Here is an 18,510-nt window from a genome sequence, read left to right as displayed (position 1 = left end):
TCTTCCTGTGATTGAATTACCCATTTGATTTATCAAGGAGATTGCCTCACTTCATCTGATTGGTATAACAAATCTCGAAAACGGTCGAATTTACTGAATACAAAACATTACATCAGACAAGAGTGTGCTAACTCGGGGAATGAACCAAAATATGAATCCGTCGAACTCGAAATGGCCATTGAGGTGAAGAGGATTTGATCACACATTCTTCAACTTCTTCATCTTTGAAGGCGGCCACCGGCCCTTCTTCCTCATATGCCTCTTCCTCATGAGCCGCTTCCTCCGTAGCCGGATCTTCTTTGCCATCTTCATCCTCATCTTCTGCTCCATCCTCTCCTGCAGCTTCGACTCAAGAGGCAGCTTGTCGACGGGCTTGGCCTCCTCCTTGCTCTCCGGTGGAGGCTCGGCACCATCAGCTGTGGGCCCCACACCGTCGACATCAGAAGCAGCTCTGATGGAAAGGTAGCAGCCCCTTTTGCTGATTGAGAGAGGGGCAAAGTGGGATAGGGAAGTTGGAGGCAGGTTAATGGGTTTGATGGGCAACCTAGAAACTGAAAAACAATAACAGATGAGATTAGGTTTTCGACTTTTCCTTTCCATCAAGGATCCCTTTTCGATGGAAAACGATTCCGTTTCATCGGCAAAAATTCCCTAAAGTTTGCGGAAAACGACTTCCAGTTCATATGGTAACTCATCTCATCACGAAACGAACTGTTCTAAATACAGAGAACAGGGCGAACTTACTAAGGAACGGCGCCCGCTGATAAAACTGTTCGATGAAATGCCTCACAGAAAATCAGCTTCGACATCAGTGTCACTGACCGAAAAGCATAGTAAAGCGGGCATCGCACAGCAGAATACACAACACATCAAAAGCCCTAATAACACAGTTGCAAACTCACTGTCCTTTTCCCTTCCAACATTTTGCCCGGCGAAGGGAGATTGGTATCTGACAAGTGAAATGGATTGAGTATCAAAGCTTTACCTGAGGCAGCAGCGACGGCGAGAGGAGGAGATGGCCAGATGGAAGGCGAAGGGAGAGACGTGAGGGGGCGGTGACAGCAGAAGAGAGCCATATTCTTCTTCTTCTTCTTCTTCTTCTTCCTCCTCGACTAGTGAAGCTTCGTCCGCATTATCGGAAGCTTTTCTTCCTCTCAGTTGTGGATAAGCTGAACGAAGACTCTCTCCTCCCTTCTTCCTCCTCCTCCTCCAGTTATCTATTCAGTTTGCTTCCGGCCCCAAAACGACGCTACATTCGGCCACGGTGGGGTCGTTTTTCACTTTTCTGTTGTTTAGTCCTCCCTTCTGCTTCAGTGTGATGTGATTTGAGTCCCTCAACTTTTAGAACTTATCGAATTCGCTTCGTGGGTGAGGAATTTCATCCACCTTTGGAGCTAATTGATGCTAGAGCAAACCATTTATTTTAGGAGCCAATCAATAGTAGCAAGTGGCAACTTTCGGCATCCTCAAGCGAGAGTTCCCTGCCAAAGACTGATAAGTGAGTCGATACGCAATTGAGAGATCATGGTATTGACAACAAGTGAAGTTTATCTAGGCGCAGTTGACATTAGACATTCCTAAGGCTATTGGGGTTAGCAATGCCCTGTGGATTTCTAAATCGAGACTGGTAATTAGATGTACTTTATAACAATCTTGGAGTATATTTAATTTAACGAAAAGAAAAGGATAGAGGGACTTGTTTGGATCCATTTGGAAGTTTTAGGGGGCTAATATAAAAGGTTCAAAATTAGAAAATCTACTGGTGATTGTTAATGCATAATATAAGTACCCCGTCCTTTTCTTATGGGAAAATAACGTCATGTATCACGACCTTTACATATTATCTTATTTTTATCCCAACGCCGATTTTTTTCTGAGGCATCATAACGTTAATAGTTTGGTTTCAAATCTATTTCGCCGTAAAAATTTCGTACATTTTTTACGAAAATGCTGATGTGACGGGTTAATTACTTGACGGAACTGACGTGGAGAGTGTGTGAGTCTCAATATAAGGAAAAAATTACACCATATATCCCAACTTTTTTGTTTTTTCTTAGTTTTATCATAACTTTTAGATACTTTGTCAATTTTATCCCAATATTTTGACAGTTTTTCAGTTTTATCTCAATCTTTCATTGTTTTCTCAATATTATCCCAACAGGTATGAATAAATTTGAGAAATTATGAAATGATTGCTATAAAATTTAGAAAAAACAAAAAGGTTATGAAGTGTACTGTCTAGAATTGCATAAAACATCGAACTGCCCGATCTTGATCTGCAAGGTTAATGCCTTCCCGTAGCTTTTGAATACCAACTGCCTGCGGATCAAAGCATCCGGGGGAAACAATTCAGTCGTCCTTAGCAATATTATGTGATAAAGAGGACCCATTGGAAGCCCTGAATCAAACCAAAAAGAGAGGTTTTTACCGCATCTACAATCCCATTGACAAAATGGGGTCTTGACTAAGTTGCAGAATTATCCTCCAACTCCAAGAACAATCTCTGGAGTTACTTCAAGAGACAAAAAAATTTATCTTCCTTTTATTGAGTTACTAGGATTTTTATGCTGTGGGTTGCATGGATTCATCTTCATATATCTCTATATTATTTCTTATTGTAATTTTTTAAAATTTTAAGCACCAATTTTCTCGTTAAAATCGATGATGTTTATCAATTATTGATTTCAGATTTTAAATAATAATCTTCAATAAGTTCTACTTTAAAGTTAAATAGTAAAACAATCATTTGAAACTAATCACCTTAATTAATGAGCATCAAATAGTTAAATCTATATATATATATATATATAAATTTAAACTACTCCGACAAGAGTCTTCCATTCATGCTACGACAAAGGTTACACATAAACAATTTGGATAAGCCCTCAACTCGTGGTTAAACCGCTATTTGTATTCCCTACATTAATACTTGCATTGATTTATATAAATACTCAAAACATTTTTCAAAGCATAGATTATTAACTATTATTAATTTGGCACAAAATTCAACTTGATAATTACAGAAGATAAAATTCAACTTCATAATAAAAGAAGAAATTAATAAGATAATATTTTATATATCATTTATTTTTTGACCAAATTTTCTTATATTATTGTTGGTTATATTACTTGGCACACTTTTTTAGTTGGATTAAGCTTTTTTCTCTTATACGTCAATATTCTTATACGCGGGTTAAGTATTACATATTGATAGAATACCATTTAGTCAACGCAAAATTTTAACTCCATATTGTCATTCATATACATTTAATCTATTTAGTCCTTATTATCTAGCCCAAATCTATAATTATATTAATATGTAAAACGATTATTATTCACCCACTATTTCATATATATTGTTGATAAAATCACTACTTGGTTTGGTATATAGTAAGCACTCTAAATTATCTTCTATTATTATTATATATTTGATGAAATATTTAATTACTATAAAATTTGTAAATTCAATTTACAAAATATTACAAATAAAAATCTTGAAAATAATTCTTAAATGTAATTTATGAAATATCAATTAAAAATATTACAAATCATCATTACGTAATATTTTTGAAATATATTCCACAAAATTCTTATTAAAATTTATAAATGCAAAGCCCAATTATCTACAAAATCATGAATTTTCGTCTCGACTTCAATTCGGATTCTCCCGATTCCGACGGGTGGAGCCACGACCCCGACCAGCACCCCCATCTCGATTAAGGTTGTCGGGGTCCTCTGTGGCCTGGATTTCATTCAAATTAGCGAATAATTTGACGTTGTGCTGGAATTGTTATCACATTGAAAGTTTGTGCATTTAGGTTAAGAAAAAAAGTTCATGCTAGAATTGTTAAAATGTAAAATGTTTGTGATTTCTTTTGTTATTAACCCTTAAATCTATGATGAATTTGCGAGAGTGCCAAAAACTTTCATATTCTCCCTCACCTTACTCAAGAGTATGTAAGTTTATATGTTTTATGGATAGATAGATAGATAAGTCCCATATATGTGTAATCAATTTATTATCTAGAGATTTTATAGCGGCTGGCTAGTAAAAGCAAGATTTCAACCGTATACATTTTTTTTTTTGATAATGAGGAGTTTATTCTGTCTTGGCCCACACGCACCCCACAAGTCCGTGGATCCATGTAAGTCCAAGTGCAAGTACATGTGTGAGCGATCTCACCAAGGGCTACGCGCAAGGGGGATCTGAACCTTTGATCTTTGTGAACTACTCACAAAGCGTACGCATGTCCTAACCACTTGCGCTCACCCTTGGGGGTTAACCGTACATGTATTTGAAATCTTTTTAATTGAATATTCAGCACTCATACTTTGATTTTTTATACTGTTGACTATGCATTTCTCGACGAAGCTCAGTCATGCATGTGAACAAGTCGAATTCGGTTCGACATTAGATCGAACTAAATCAACTGATTCAATAAATTAAATAACAATTTTATACTTTTTAGGAAAAATAAAAAAATTTAGCTCTATCGTCGTCTTTTTCGACTTTCTCCTCCCAAAAACCCAATAAAATTCTGAAAATTGCAAATCAGACCAAAGGTCTAAAAATAAAATATTCAACATTCAATCGATTCCACTTGGGATCGCCTCCGACGGCTTCTATCGATTCAAGCCGTTGCCACCTGTACCACTCCTCCCCACGGCCACGCATCCCATCTCAGATCTTGAATTGTTACAATAGAACTTCCGACTGAATCTTTCCTCATGACTGATTAGTAATAATTTGGCTGAGTTGACCAGAGTTGATTGAGGGGATTAATTAAGTAATTGACCGAAGATGAATAGAACTAGGTTGGGTATTGGACTATGTTAGTTTAGCCGAATGGGATTAAAGTTGCAATTGAATGGCTAAGAAACTAAATTGGTTGAGTTGACTTCAGATTGTCGGGGGGTTTTATCAGTTTGATTAATCAATTAGGAGGGTGAATTAAATCCGTGCCCGAACGGCTTTTTAGGGTTTTAGGGCTAGATTTTTAATTTTTAGGATTTAATTGATTAATGGGAGGTGTTCACGCGGGAAGGAGAGGCGCGGGAAGGAGAGGTGCGGGTCGGAGACGGCTTGATGGGAAGGAATCAGAGAGCCGGAGATGGGAGGCATGGCTGCGGGGAGGAGAGGTCCGGGTCGACAACGGCTTGAATCAATTAAATGTTGAATCGATTGAAGGCGTCGAAGGTGATCATCTACGTAATCGATTGAATATTGATTTTTTTTATTTGATTTGCAATTTTGCAAGGTGTGCTATGTTTTTGGGAGCGGAAAGTTGAACAAGAGGACGATTTGGTGCTAAATTGTTTTTTTTTTCATTTGTTTTTTTCTAGAAAGTGTAAATTGGTTATTTATTTATTAATGTATTGAATCGATTGATTGGGTCCGGTTTAATGTTGAACCAGATTTGACTCGTTTATGGGCGCAATTAGGCCTCCTCGAGAAGATGAAGTCAGTGAATCTTTATGTAAAAACAATTTGGACATGTGTACAATTTGGATCTTACATAATTCTATCCAACAGTTGAAAAGAAAAACACCCAGGGTAGTTGTTTTTCGAGCCAACCGTGATAATATCACATTTTATTAAAGATTGAGGAGTGAATATTTATGTAAAAATAATTTGAACACGTGTATGGCCTGAATCTTACCTAATTTTATCAACGGTTGAAAAGAAAAATAACCATGGTAATTATTTTTTGAGTCAATCGTGGTATCATCACCCTTAATTATCTTATAAACTCTAGTAAAAAATAATTATCTTGTCATAGAAATTATATTAACACCAATTGAGTACTTATTTTTTTTATATTTATAGACATATTAAAATAATCTTTTAATATTAATAGAACTTACTATGATATTTATTACACATATGGTTTGTTTTACTATATATATTGTCATACAAAGTTATCACATATATTTAGTTTAAATAGTACAATACAAATTTGTCTCATCTTTTGTTCAAATAGTCTTTATGAAATAATTGTATAATCATGTACTTATTATTTGAAATATTTAATTTTAATCTTTATATTTTACAGTAAGTTCGTAAAGTTAATGCATTAATAATATAATTTGTTTTAGTACTATATGTCTAATCAATTAATCATTTGTAATATATAAAAGTTGAGGCACGTAGACGACAAAATGCCATATAAGCAAAATCATAAACATGCAGCTCCACGTTGCATTGAACTTTCGGTTTTAGTACAATGAACTTATATTATGTTTTGTTTGGTCATAGTCGACGTATTTTTAGTTATGTGTTCATATTATTTGTATGTAATAATACATAATTAATTTTAAAAAAAATTAAAAGTTTTCTCGATAATTAGAAATAATTTCTCGATATATGTGAAGTGTGCCATATGCCTATAAATATAGAATCTTGAGTCTCCACCTATAAATATAGGTGAACTTTGGGGAATTTTATCCGGCTTAAGACTCGCATGGTCTATCGGTTGTCGATGCCTAATTTTGGAGATCGACTCCTTGGTTGTGAAAGGACTCATCATAGGTTCTATTAGATGTTCAATCTCTCTTCATCGGCTTGTGATCGTTATCTAGGAACTTCTCGCCAAAGATTGGAACGTGATTGTGCAGCACACCTTTCAGTAAGGAAATTTTGTGCTGATTGGCTTACTCGTAGACCTGTTTCTATTTTCTTTGGGTTTCAATCTCTTATTTCAGTACAGAATGTTTATCTTTTTTATTAGGTGATTTTGTAAGGGTACCTTACCTCGCTTTTAATTTTGAGCATTGATCATTTACCAAAAATTTGAAAATTTCCAAATTAATAGACGGATATATGTATGTATGTATGTATGTATGTATGTATGTATGACGAGGGTGCAATGCAGGCATGACGTAGCTACGAACAGGACACAAACCATCAGTTAACGGATACTTCCTTTTCGATTGACTATTCCTCAGCCTTTGCCCTTAAAAGGATTGCTAAAGATCTTTTTTTTTTTTTCCTACTATTGAACTGAACAAATTATTTAATTTTCGAAGAAATTGTTTCAAAAATTAACCCTACGTATAGGTGGAAATTTTGTTCATGTCCCGGCTCTGTACAATTTGGTTTGTTGATTAAAAATTTCGAACTTTGCACCCGCGTTCAAGAGAATAACTCCGAGGATTTCATTTTACCGTGCAATTGTGGACCTCTATATAGTTTAAGAATCAAATTTTTATATTGAATCAAGTCGAATAAGAAAGAACCGAACATCTCGAATCAGTTCTGATTCAATGCAATCTTTTTGGAAAATATGCAGTTCGGTTAATGATTTTATTATATTCACTTTGGTTAACCATGGTTCATCGAACCAAACAGTTTTAATTAAATAATTTTTCTAAAGATAACAATTTAAATAAAATAAAATTCCCTAGACTAATTATAATAACTTAAAAAAAGAAATTGAAAAATAAAACAACAAAGTTCTAAGAGTTGCCTCAATAGAGCCAACCCATTTATTAATATCCAGGTTTAATATTTTTTAGAAAATTCATTTAATCGTTTAATTGGTAGAAAAAATTATTACAGTACTTTATGTGTAATCTGGCATGCTCATTTTGTTACGTATGCATATTAATCGCATGCACTAATATCATGTAACTCCTACATATGTGTGTGTCTAATGAGTTAATCTAAATGCTGTGAAAAATTTTCTCGCATCTCCCTATCTAATTCTGGTTAAGTGAATAAGAAAAACTGGTATTAATATTTGGTTGAAATTTTATTTTCTAATGAAGTAGTTACAATCAGGGCTTATACCTCGGAATGGAATTGAGCCAGTTTGATTTGGTTTGGCACGTTTTTTGAACTGAACCATGCCCACCTCAATAAAAGCTCCCAAGTCCCAAAAAATCAACATTCAATCGATTCAGCCTGGGATCGCCTCCGACGCCTTCTATCAATTCAACATTCAATCGATTCAAGCCGTTGCAGACCCACACCACTCCTCCCCACGGCCATGCATCCCATCTTAGATGTTGAATTGTTACAATAGAACTTCCGACTGAATCTTTCCTCATGGCTGATTAAATACTTAGTAATAATTTGGTTGAGTTTACCAGAGTTGATTGAAGGGATTAATTAAGTAATTGACCGAAGATGAATAGAACTAGGTTGGGTATTGGACTATGTTAGTTTAGCCGAATGGGATTAAAGTTGCAATTGAATGGCTAAGAGGCTAAATTGGTTTAGTTGACTTCAGATTGTCGGGGGGTTTAATCAGTTTGATTAATCAATCAGGAGGGTGAATTGAATCGGGGACCGAACGGCTTTTCAAGGTTTTAGGGCTAGATTTTTAATTTTTAGGATTTAATTGATTAATGGGAGGTGTTGACGCGGGAAGGAGAGGCGCGGGTCGGAGACGGCTTGATGGGAAGAAATCAGAGAGCCGGAGATGGGAGGCGTGGCTGCGGGGAGGAGAGGTGCGGGTCGACAACGGCTTGAATCAATTGAATATTGAATCGATTGAAGGCGTCAGAGATGATCATCAACCTAAACGATTGAATATTGATTTTTTTTATTTGATTTGCAATTTTGCAAGGTGTGCTATGATTTTGGGAGCGGAAAATTGAACAAGAGGACGATTTGGTGCTAAATTGTTTTTTTGTCATTTCTTTTTTCTAAAAAGTGTAAATTGGTTATTATTTATTAATGTATTGAATCGATCGATTGGGTCCGGTTTAATGTCGAACCAGATTTGACTCGTTTATGGGCGCGGTTAGGCCTTTTTGAGAAGATGCGTGGTAAAAAATATCGAAAGTCAAAGATTAAGGAGTGAATATTTATGTAAAAACAATTTGGACACGTGTACGGCTTGGATCTTACTTAATTCTATGCAACAGTTGAAAAGAAAAACACATGTGGTAGTTGTTTTTCGAGCCAATAGTGATAATATCGCTTTTTTATGAAAGATTGATTTATGAAAAGATTGAGGAGTGAATATTTATATAAAAATAATTTGGATACGTGTATGTCCTGGATCTTACCTAATTATATCCAAAGATTGAAAAGAAAAACAACCATAATAGTTATTTTTCGATCCAACCGTGGTAGCATCACCCTTTATTATCTTATAAACTTTAGTAAAAAATAATTATCTTGTCATAGAAATTATATTAAAACCAATTGAGTACTTATTTTTTATATTTATAGACATATTAAAATTATTTTTTAATATTAATAGAATTTATTATGATATTTATTACACATATGGTTTGTTTTACTATATATATTGTTATACAGAGTTATCACATATATTTAGTTTCAATATAAATTTGTCTCATCTTTTGTTCAAATAGTCTTTATGAAATAATTGTATAATCATGTACTTATTATTTGAAATATTTATTTTTAATCTTTATATTTTACGGTAAGTTCTTAAAGTTAATGCATATAATAATTATGTTTTAGTGCTATATGTCTAATCAATTAATCAATTGTAATATATAAAAGTCGAGGCACGTAGACGACAAAATGCCACATAAGCAAAATCATAAACATGCAGCTCCACGCTGCATTGAACTTTCGGTTTTAGTACAACGAACTTACATTATGTTTTGTTTAGTCATATTCGACGTATTTTTAGTTATGTGTCCATATTATTTGTATGTAATAATACATAATTAATTTTTTAAAAATTAAAAATTTTATCGATAATTGAAAAGAACTCTTCGATATATGTGAAGTGTGCCATATACCTATAAATATAGAATCTTGAGTCTCCACCTATAAATACAGCTAAGCTTTGAGGAGTTTTATCCGACTTAATACTTGCATAGTCTATCGGTTGTCGACGCCTAATTCTGGAGATCGACTCCTTGGCTGTGAAAGGACTCATCACAAGTTCTATTAGATGTTCGATCTCTCTTCATCATCTTGTGATCGGTATCTAGGAACTCCTCGCCAACGATTGGAACGTGATTGTGCAGCACACCTTTCGAGAAGGAAATTTTGTGCTGATTGACTTACTCGTAGAGTTGTTTCTATTTTTTTTGAGTTTCGATCTCTTATTTCTGTATCAAATGGTCTGGGTCATCTTTTATTAGGTGATCTTGTAGGGGTACTTTACCTAAAAATCGAAAATTTCCAAATTAATAGACGGATATATATATATATACATATATATATATATATATATATGTATGTATGACGAGGGTGCAATGCAGGCATGACGTAGCTACGAACAGGACACAAACCATCAGTTAACGGATACTTCCTTTTCGATTGACTATTCCTCTCATAATTAAGATGGTTCTTATGGTCAACAACCTCAACCTTTGCCCTTAAAAGGATTGCCAAAGATTTTGTTTTTCCCCTAATATTGAACTGAACAAATTATTTAATTTTCGAAGAAATTGTTTCAAAAAATAACCCTACGTATTGGTGGAAATTTTGTCCATGTCCTGGCTCTGTACAATTTGGTTTGTTGATTAAAAATTCCGATCCTTGCACCCGTATTCAAGAGAATAACTCCGAGGATTTCATTTTATAGTGTAACTATGGACCTCTAAATAGTTTAAGAATCAAATTGTTGAACTGAATCAAGTCGAATAAGAAAGAACCGAACATCTCGAATCAGTTCTGATTCAATACGACTTTTTTGGCAAATAAGCTGTTCAGTTAATGATTTTATTATATTCAATTTGGTTAACCATGGTTCATCGAACCAAACAGTTTTAATTAAATAATTTTTATAAAGATAACAATTTAAATAATATGAAATAAAATCCACTAGACTAATCATAATAACTAAAAAAAAAAGAAATTGAAAAATAAAACTGAAAAATTCTAAGAGTTGCCTCAAATAGAGCCAACCCATTCATTAATCTCCAGGTTTAATATTTTTTAGAAAATTCATTTAATCGGTTACTTGGTAGAAAAAAATATTACAGTACTTTATGTGTATTCTGGCATGCTCATTTTGTTACATATGCATATTAATCGCATGCACTAATATCATGTAACTCCTACATACGTGTGTGTCTAATGAGTTTATCTAAATGCTGTGAAAAATTTTCTCGCATCTCTCTATCTAATACTGGTTAAGTGAATAAGAAAAAATGGTATTAATATTTGGTTCAAATTTTATTTTCTAATAAAGTAGTTACAATCAGGGCTTATACTTTCGAATGGAATCGAACCAGTTTGATTTGGTTTGACATGTTTTTTTAACTGAACCATGCCCACCCCTATAAAAGCTCCCAAGTCCCACCAAAAAAAAGAAGAAGAGGAAAGTCCCAACTTATAATTGACGTTAAATTAAGAAATTAATATGGCTCTAGCTGTTGTCATGGGTGATGTTACAGTTGACCCTTTACTAGTCAGTCAATGATGCCCTCACCCGGGCCATTGGATTCTATCGGACTAACTATCGCGAATATTTGAAATTATAATAGACAGAGCATGTGAAAAATTCTCTGATTGTCAAAAGTGGCACAAGTTTTCGAGGCTCAAAGTTCATACAATTCTCAAGGGTGAAAATATTTATACATAACGAAATATGATACAGTTGGTAAACTGTGCTTTTGTAGATGATTGTTATGCTAAGAAATGACTATGCTAAGGAAAAGGTAGAGCAGTAAAATTGTGCAAAAACAGCTGCTTATTTTAAGAGAAATGACTACGGTATTTGTAAATTACTAATTTAGAACAGTTGAATAGATGTTGATGCTCAATCACCAGTTAAGGTGCTTGTTATAGGTAGTTTTTGAAATTACCTGTCAACTGCTTAGAGTAAATCACGATTACATTTGCCAAATCAAAAACAAAAAGTAATTATTGTAACACGACATTACTAAACAAAGAGAAATGATCATTCCTCCTATTTGGCATATTCCGAATCTCTCTGCCTAGGAAAATGCCTTTGCTGTTAATGATATTAATAGGCATGACACTTAGGGAGATCCAGCTATGCCTAGTTCTTTTTTGCCCCCTATCGATAGCTATGCCGAATTCAGAGGAAATAGAACTGCTCCCAAACGAATTATACAATCCAACAAAAGCAATTTTTATAAGTACTTATCATCTAAAACAATTTTTATAGCCATCGGCCAATCCGTTTGAACAAACCACGACTATAATTGCCAAATTTGATAATGAGAAGAAAAAAAAATTATGTAGTAGGGCACTCCCAAACGGACCGTGCGGTCTAGCTAACCCCTCGTAAAAGAGGATTAAAGCTATGTTTGTACGGAATCAATCTTAACTAACAATAATATACTAAAAATATCTTTAATATAATCGGAAAAATTACCAATAATATTGTAAAATAATCCCTGGCTTGATGAGCTGTTGACTGTGGGAGATGCCCAAGTGCCGTCTTGTCACCGCAAAGAAGCGGGAAACATTAATATATATGTGTAATTATGTATATGTATATATTTCTTTTGATATTATGTTATTATATCCCTTGCATCAACATCAATTTTGTCTCTTATATCAATCAATTTGAGTTTTCGAAATTTTATTTGCCGGTTGATTGAGTCAACTATTCCAATAAAAAACAATTATACGTGAATCTCACGTTTGGAAGCTACATAAAGATCAGTTTTCGTTATCTTCTTTTGGTGCGACGGAAACACCCGTAGAATGATCTTTTAATCGCCGTTTGTCTTTTATGCTCAGCATGAAATAGCTTAAATTGTTACGAAATGAATTGTTATTGAAGATCACGAACATCAATTTGCATGTGAATCACGAACATCTCTGATCCCTTTTGTACGTGTTTTTGATTCGGAACTTCAATGCCTATAATAGCACTGCTGCTGTAACTCATTGAGTAAAGATGGAGATCTTATATATCGTGCTGCACTACAATAGCAATGCCTGCAATAGCATTGTTAATATTCAAAATTCCAATATATCTCGACCGATGCAGTTCAAGCCGAATTGACCTATCATGAAATAAAATTCTTCCAATCGTAATTTCTTTTTATTTACAAAATTGAAATCTAAAACTTTATTCGAAGTAAATAAGCATCGAATCCTTATTAACCCACGTTGGATTGAATTTGTTCTTCTTATTTCCTTAAGGTAGAGGAGAATCTGCATGCAAACAAATTTATATACATTCATATATATATATATATATATTATAAATACATATGTATTTTCTTAATGCTGGAGAAAATGACTCATTGAGTTGTAATCACGAGTGGGGACAGGGGGTCCCTTTAGTTTTCTTGCAGGAACAAGTAAAGATCAGATCAATATTAATAAATAATTAATATATAAAAACCCTAATTGGTTTTTGTGTCTCATATGTTTGAGAGGGACATGGCCAATTTGGTGCCACCCATCTCGCAAGACTTCCTGCGAACCACGCAAGAAGGGATCTTGTCGTTGTCGTATGTATCGATATCCTCCCCTCGCATATATATCTTGGACTGATCCTTGTCATCCTTTAATTAGTTAATCTTTTTGGGAAATAATCAATCCTTTAATTGACTTAATTAGTGTTTCAATCTTGGGAGAAATTCTGAATTTGGTGACGGTAGTTGGTGTCGCTTGAATCATAACATGTGATGGTTTAGGATTCACGACTCACGAACATGAGATTGATTCACGACTCACGAACATGAGATTGAAGGAATTATTTAATGCAATTGCTCAACTTCATCCCTCCTTTTCTTTTTAACCGATTTTCTTCATTAACGGAACATCGTTATATTATTGCGATGCACGTGATTGAACCAAACAAGGACGTGAGAAGGAAGCCTTGGGATGGATACCAGCAGAACGCAAATAAATGTAGCACTCATGAAGGAAGCCTTGGGATGGATACCGGTAGAATGCGAAGGAATGTAACACTCATGACGTCTATAGTAATTGTTACTGCCTATTTGGATGAAAGGGAATCAAATGAAAAGGGAGGAAAGAGCTGTACTATATTAATCGATGGATCTACGATGTTCTTCTTATTTATCATTGCCATTTTGGGCATCGATTATAACTTCTAACCCTTATTGGCATCCATTATTTATTATAATATATGATAGTCGGCGAGCGTTACAAGTAATTAAGTGTTACATAAGCCTTTTCTTGATATATTTAGCATGTGATTGTGTGGCTCTTTAACTATTCGATCATAATGATTAATTAAAATTAATTATTTTATTGAAATATTAAACAAAATTCTCGATGTCAAAATATTAAATATTTTCCCGAAAAATAAACAGATTTTTCAATCACGAACAAATATCAAGAGTAATTTTTAAAAAAAAAAGTTTTTACATAAATTAAATAGAAATTTCAAAAATATCGAGAGTGGGGACCTGTACTTGGTTTTAATTAATAAAAAGGATTTGAAAGGAATACGAAGACTTGAGTCAGCCTGTGGCCTATTATATCACCTAACCTCATTGCATGACTGACTCATCGCAATAGCCTTTTCTATGACTTTTTGACTTGATCAAACTTCGGCGACCTTTCATTGTATGAGCTTAATTAAGATGCCCAGTGGATCAGCAAATGTGAAGTTGGAAAGAAAAGAAAAGAAAAGAAAAGGCCATAAAAAGGAGAATAAAAATAGAATTTTTTTATTAGAATTCATTTGAAATTAGCTTTAGTCTTTTTTTTTCCCCATAGGGCAATTAGACCTTTTGATCCGTACAAGAAATCGAATTATACATAAATGATCGAACCCTTAAACGCATTGAAAATGCCATGAGCGTTCGGAAATCGAATTATACATGTTTGATAGTGGAAGACTGTGGCTGATCACTTACGGGGACTTCCTTGAATTTAGACGTAGTTCTCTGCAACAATGCAACATACAAGTAAATAATCTAGGAAATTCTAACATGGCACTAAGTCATCGAGATACATTTATTATTTACGGTTCAAATGTGTAATATTTCGGTTCAAATATTCCGTTTATTTTCGAATAATAATTCAACTTTACCCAACTCAATTCTATTATTCCCTAAATTCAACAATATAATCATTATTATTTTATCTTTTTTATCATTTAATTATAATTTCTTATTTTTTCCTAATTTTTATTTCAATTTTTTAATAATAATTTACTATTTAGTTTCACATATATATATATATATCATTACACATCAATATATTTGTCAACACTTAAGTACCATTTTTAACTCAACTCAATTCAACTTCACTTATATTCAATTCAACAAAACAATTATTACTTAATCATTACTTTATCTCAACTATTCATTACTTTTTGACATTTTTTCTCATAATTCAACAACACATTCATTACTTAATTATTATTTTATCTTAGCTATTCATTATTTTTTCATATTTTTTTCATAATTCAACAATACAATTATTACAAACTAATTAAAATCAAAACTCAATTTAACTCAACTCTAAATCAAAACACATTCTTATAATCATTGCATAAAATCAAGTTGAGTTGGATCACGATTCAACTTGAAAACCAAAAGCAAGCTTAGTATTTTTACTATTCGTATGAAGAGTATTTACTAAATACTTAAATTAAAATATTAAATATTCAAACTGAAAGTTCAAATGGGTCATCGTGGCTTAAAGTCGGGCATATAATCTTAATCTTAGGGAATGGTAGAAAACCCAACTTGTTATCATGACCAGAGACTCGTTGGTAAGTTCTTGGTCGTTGATCGTGCAAAGTATGGGTGATAGATTCTTTTCGATAGTTAACTTTTAGGTGGAGATAGGTATTTGACAATTATCAAAGTTTTTCTTTTATTTTTCACTTAACATTATGTGGGCAGATGGGATGATTTGCCAACTGAGTTGCTTGTGAATTCCACGTGCAAAGTTATCTTTGGAGCGAAAGGATGATAAACAGCGATGATTGGACCATTTCATTTTTTCTGGGTCCAATTTCAATATCAGGGAAAGATTTAAGATGCAATTATTTAAAATGACGATATTATATATACAAGATAAATTAGTTACGATGATAGTAAAATAATTCAATATTAAGTTAGTGTTTTAAGTAAGTTATATGCGTTTTAAAAAATTAACTGTGAGAAATTACTTATAAATTATTTGCAATGTCAGTAGATATATGAAGTTTGAACAGTTATTTTTAAAATATCAGCAACTTATACGAATTTTGAAAAAAGATTACTTAAATTTTTAGTAAAATACGTAATTACAACGTATTATACTTTTAATAATTGCACTATAAGATTTCCTATTCTATATATATATATATATATATAGGGGCGGAGCCATTAAGGCTCAGGGGGCAATTGCCCCTGACTTTTTCATTTATTGGAGATTTTACATATAAATTTGTAAAATTTTCAACTTTTTCCCCTAAGAAAACACCATTGCCCCTCTGAATTATTTTAGCATTTGATTTTTGTCTCAAAACTTTTAATTTACCCCTTAAATTTTATTTCTGGCTCGGCCCATGTATACATAAATCAATTTCTAGATGATTGATCGTGTTTGGATCCATTTACAAGCATCTTAACTAGTTGGACTCCCAGTCAAAGATGGCCAATATAAAATCCATGTACGAATCCACGAGAATAATCCTTCTAACATGAGAATCCAGATTTTGATGATCTTCGGGAAATACTTGTAATTTTCTTTTTCGGTAATAAAAAATACTTGTAATTTTTTTTTTATTATTTACCAATACAGCATGAGAGAAAATGCACGAAAAAGAACACGATGAAATTTAAACTCAAAACCACTTTATTACGAGTAGGAGTCGGAGAGTTACGTATAGAAACACTCAATTATTATATATGATTTTAGTGCAATGCTATTTTATATTAGGACAAGAAAATAAAAATATCAAGTGAAAGAAAATGCCAAGAATGACTAACATGCATAGATCGTAGCCATTAGTCCCGACATTACGCTACACCCCGTATTAACAAATTCTCCCACATGATAAGACTATTTATACAAATAAAAAAAGATCAAAGGAAAAAATTACATATATATATATATATTTATACATACATCCATATAAGCTAAATATACTTATAAATAAAAATATAAACTAAATAAATGAAATTGCAAAATAATCGTCAAATGGCTTTCCACGACTCCAGAGTGGGAAAGCACCCGGCCGAGTCAAAACTCAGGACACCGGCCACTCCGCCGTCGGCCGCCCCCGGACTAGGAGCCGCAATGAGAGGCACCGGCCCCTCCTGCCGGACTGCTCCTCCCAGGTTCTGAAGCCACGCCACCGCGTCGAGAGTCGGCAGGCAGCCGCCGTCCGCGCCTGGTGGCAGCTGGCGGCCAGTGGGTCTCTGGGGCTCCGGCTTCAGCACCGGCGGCTGGGCGCCGACGAACCTGACGCCCGTGACCTGCTGCACCATCTGCCGGAAGTTGGCCGCGTCAGCTGTTATGAAGGTCGTCTGAGACCGCTTCGAGGCGCGCGACTTCCGCTTCGAGACCCTGCCCCGCGGGGCCGAGGGGATCGGGTTGTGGGGGCGCTTCGAGGCCGAATCGGGGTCGGACGAGGCCGAGACGCTCGAGGCTGCACGCGTCGGAGCTGCCTCGGGCTGGGCGGACGGGAAGGGAGAGAGCGGGTGGTCGTCGGACTTGAGGAGGGCTTTGGTGAAGGAATCGGTGTCGCGGGAGAAGAGGTCGGCGAACCACGGGTCGAGGAAGGCGGGTCGGATCTGGGCCCACGGGTCGACACTCGCCATGTGATCCGACGATGCCATCCTCAGCTCTTAGCTTGATTGTTGAGTGATGGGCCAATTGGGCCGGGAAATCGATGGAGTGGTAGGTAATCGGACGGATGAGACGCCGGGAACGGTGATGCTCCGGCAACGGTCGTTGGGGAAGACTGTGAATTCAGTACAGTTAAGACTCCGGCCGGCTCTGTGGATGGACAGAGAGAGTTGGAGGGGGGAGAAAGAGAGAAAGAGCAGAAATAGTAAAGAACGACGCGGAGGTGGGCACGGTTTATATAAGGCGGCGACGCAGGACTAGAAATTGAAGGTACACCGGGTGTATGCGCCATCTGTCTATCCCACATAGTAGACCAGTAGGACCTAGTGCTGAGGTATGAGAGATGGGGCGCATGCACCCGGGAGCAGGACAAATGTTGGAGGTTAAGAAAGAGCTTGTTTCCTTAAGGGGTGACACACGTCGGCTTCACTCTTTCCCCGCGGTGATTTTTTTTTTAAGTTTTCACCTTGAGTAAATAGCATAATAATAAAAAGCATCTCATTTTCGAAAATTTTTATGTTTCGCCTAGGTTTAGACGCTATCTAGGCGCGCGACAGCATCGCGAGGTCTTCTCGGACCTGAAGAACATATGCTTATGGAGAGTTCTCAGTTACCGTATTAAAAATCCGTATCACCTTCCTCTTTATAATTTGCTCGCGAGCCACCGTGCAAATTATAAAGACGATAATCCCTCTTGCCTGTAAGATTGGCAGCTCGCTCCCAAGCTAAGTGCCACAAAGAAGAAAATATAATTTTCATTTCAATAATGTTGAGTAAGTCGGTTGGTAACGCGTTGATGTTCCAAGTACTAAGTCAAGGGTCGT

The 18,510-nt window shown here is 35.0% G+C and overlaps 2 protein-coding genes across 2 annotated transcripts; both read right to left on the bottom strand.

Moving 5' to 3' along the window:
• Window positions 1-8: 8 nt before the first annotated feature.
• Window positions 9-1,210, bottom strand: LOC116204998 (50S ribosomal protein 5 alpha, chloroplastic). The gene is made up of 2 exons (XM_031537404.1): window positions 986-1,210; window positions 9-551 (listed from the first exon to the last, which is right to left on the bottom strand). Exons 1-2 carry the CDS (start codon window positions 1,074-1,076, stop codon window positions 199-201), a joined length of 444 nt encoding a protein of 147 aa, XP_031393264.1. The 5' UTR covers window positions 1,077-1,210; the 3' UTR covers window positions 9-198.
• A 15,504-nt stretch (window positions 1,211-16,714) lies between these two features.
• Window positions 16,715-17,893, bottom strand: LOC116202351 (calmodulin-binding protein 25-like). Its single transcript, XM_031533875.1, has one exon. It carries the CDS (start codon window positions 17,674-17,676, stop codon window positions 17,032-17,034), a length of 645 nt encoding a protein of 214 aa, XP_031389735.1. The 5' UTR covers window positions 17,677-17,893; the 3' UTR covers window positions 16,715-17,031.
• Window positions 17,894-18,510: the final 617 nt, after the last annotated feature.

Source organism: Punica granatum, chromosome 4, assembly GCF_007655135.1.
Source record: "Punica granatum isolate Tunisia-2019 chromosome 4, ASM765513v2, whole genome shotgun sequence".
Taxonomy (NCBI): Eukaryota; Viridiplantae; Streptophyta; class Magnoliopsida; order Myrtales; family Lythraceae; genus Punica; species Punica granatum.
This window is presented reverse-complemented; position numbering and strand designations above follow the sequence as displayed.

Excerpts from the sequence above, each read along its gene's own strand:
- LOC116204998 (XM_031537404.1), bottom strand. The coding sequence starts at position 1,076 with ATGGCTCTCTTCTGCTGTCACCGCCCCCTCACGTCTCTCCCTTCGCCT. Across the intron at positions 552-985 it reads CGCCGTCGCTGCTGCCTCAG|TTTCTAGGTTGCCCATCAAA; the intron begins GTAAAGCTTTGA and ends ATTGTTTTTCAG.
- LOC116202351 (XM_031533875.1), bottom strand. The coding sequence starts at position 17,676 with ATGGCATCGTCGGATCACATGGCGAGTGTCGACCCGTGGGCCCAGATC.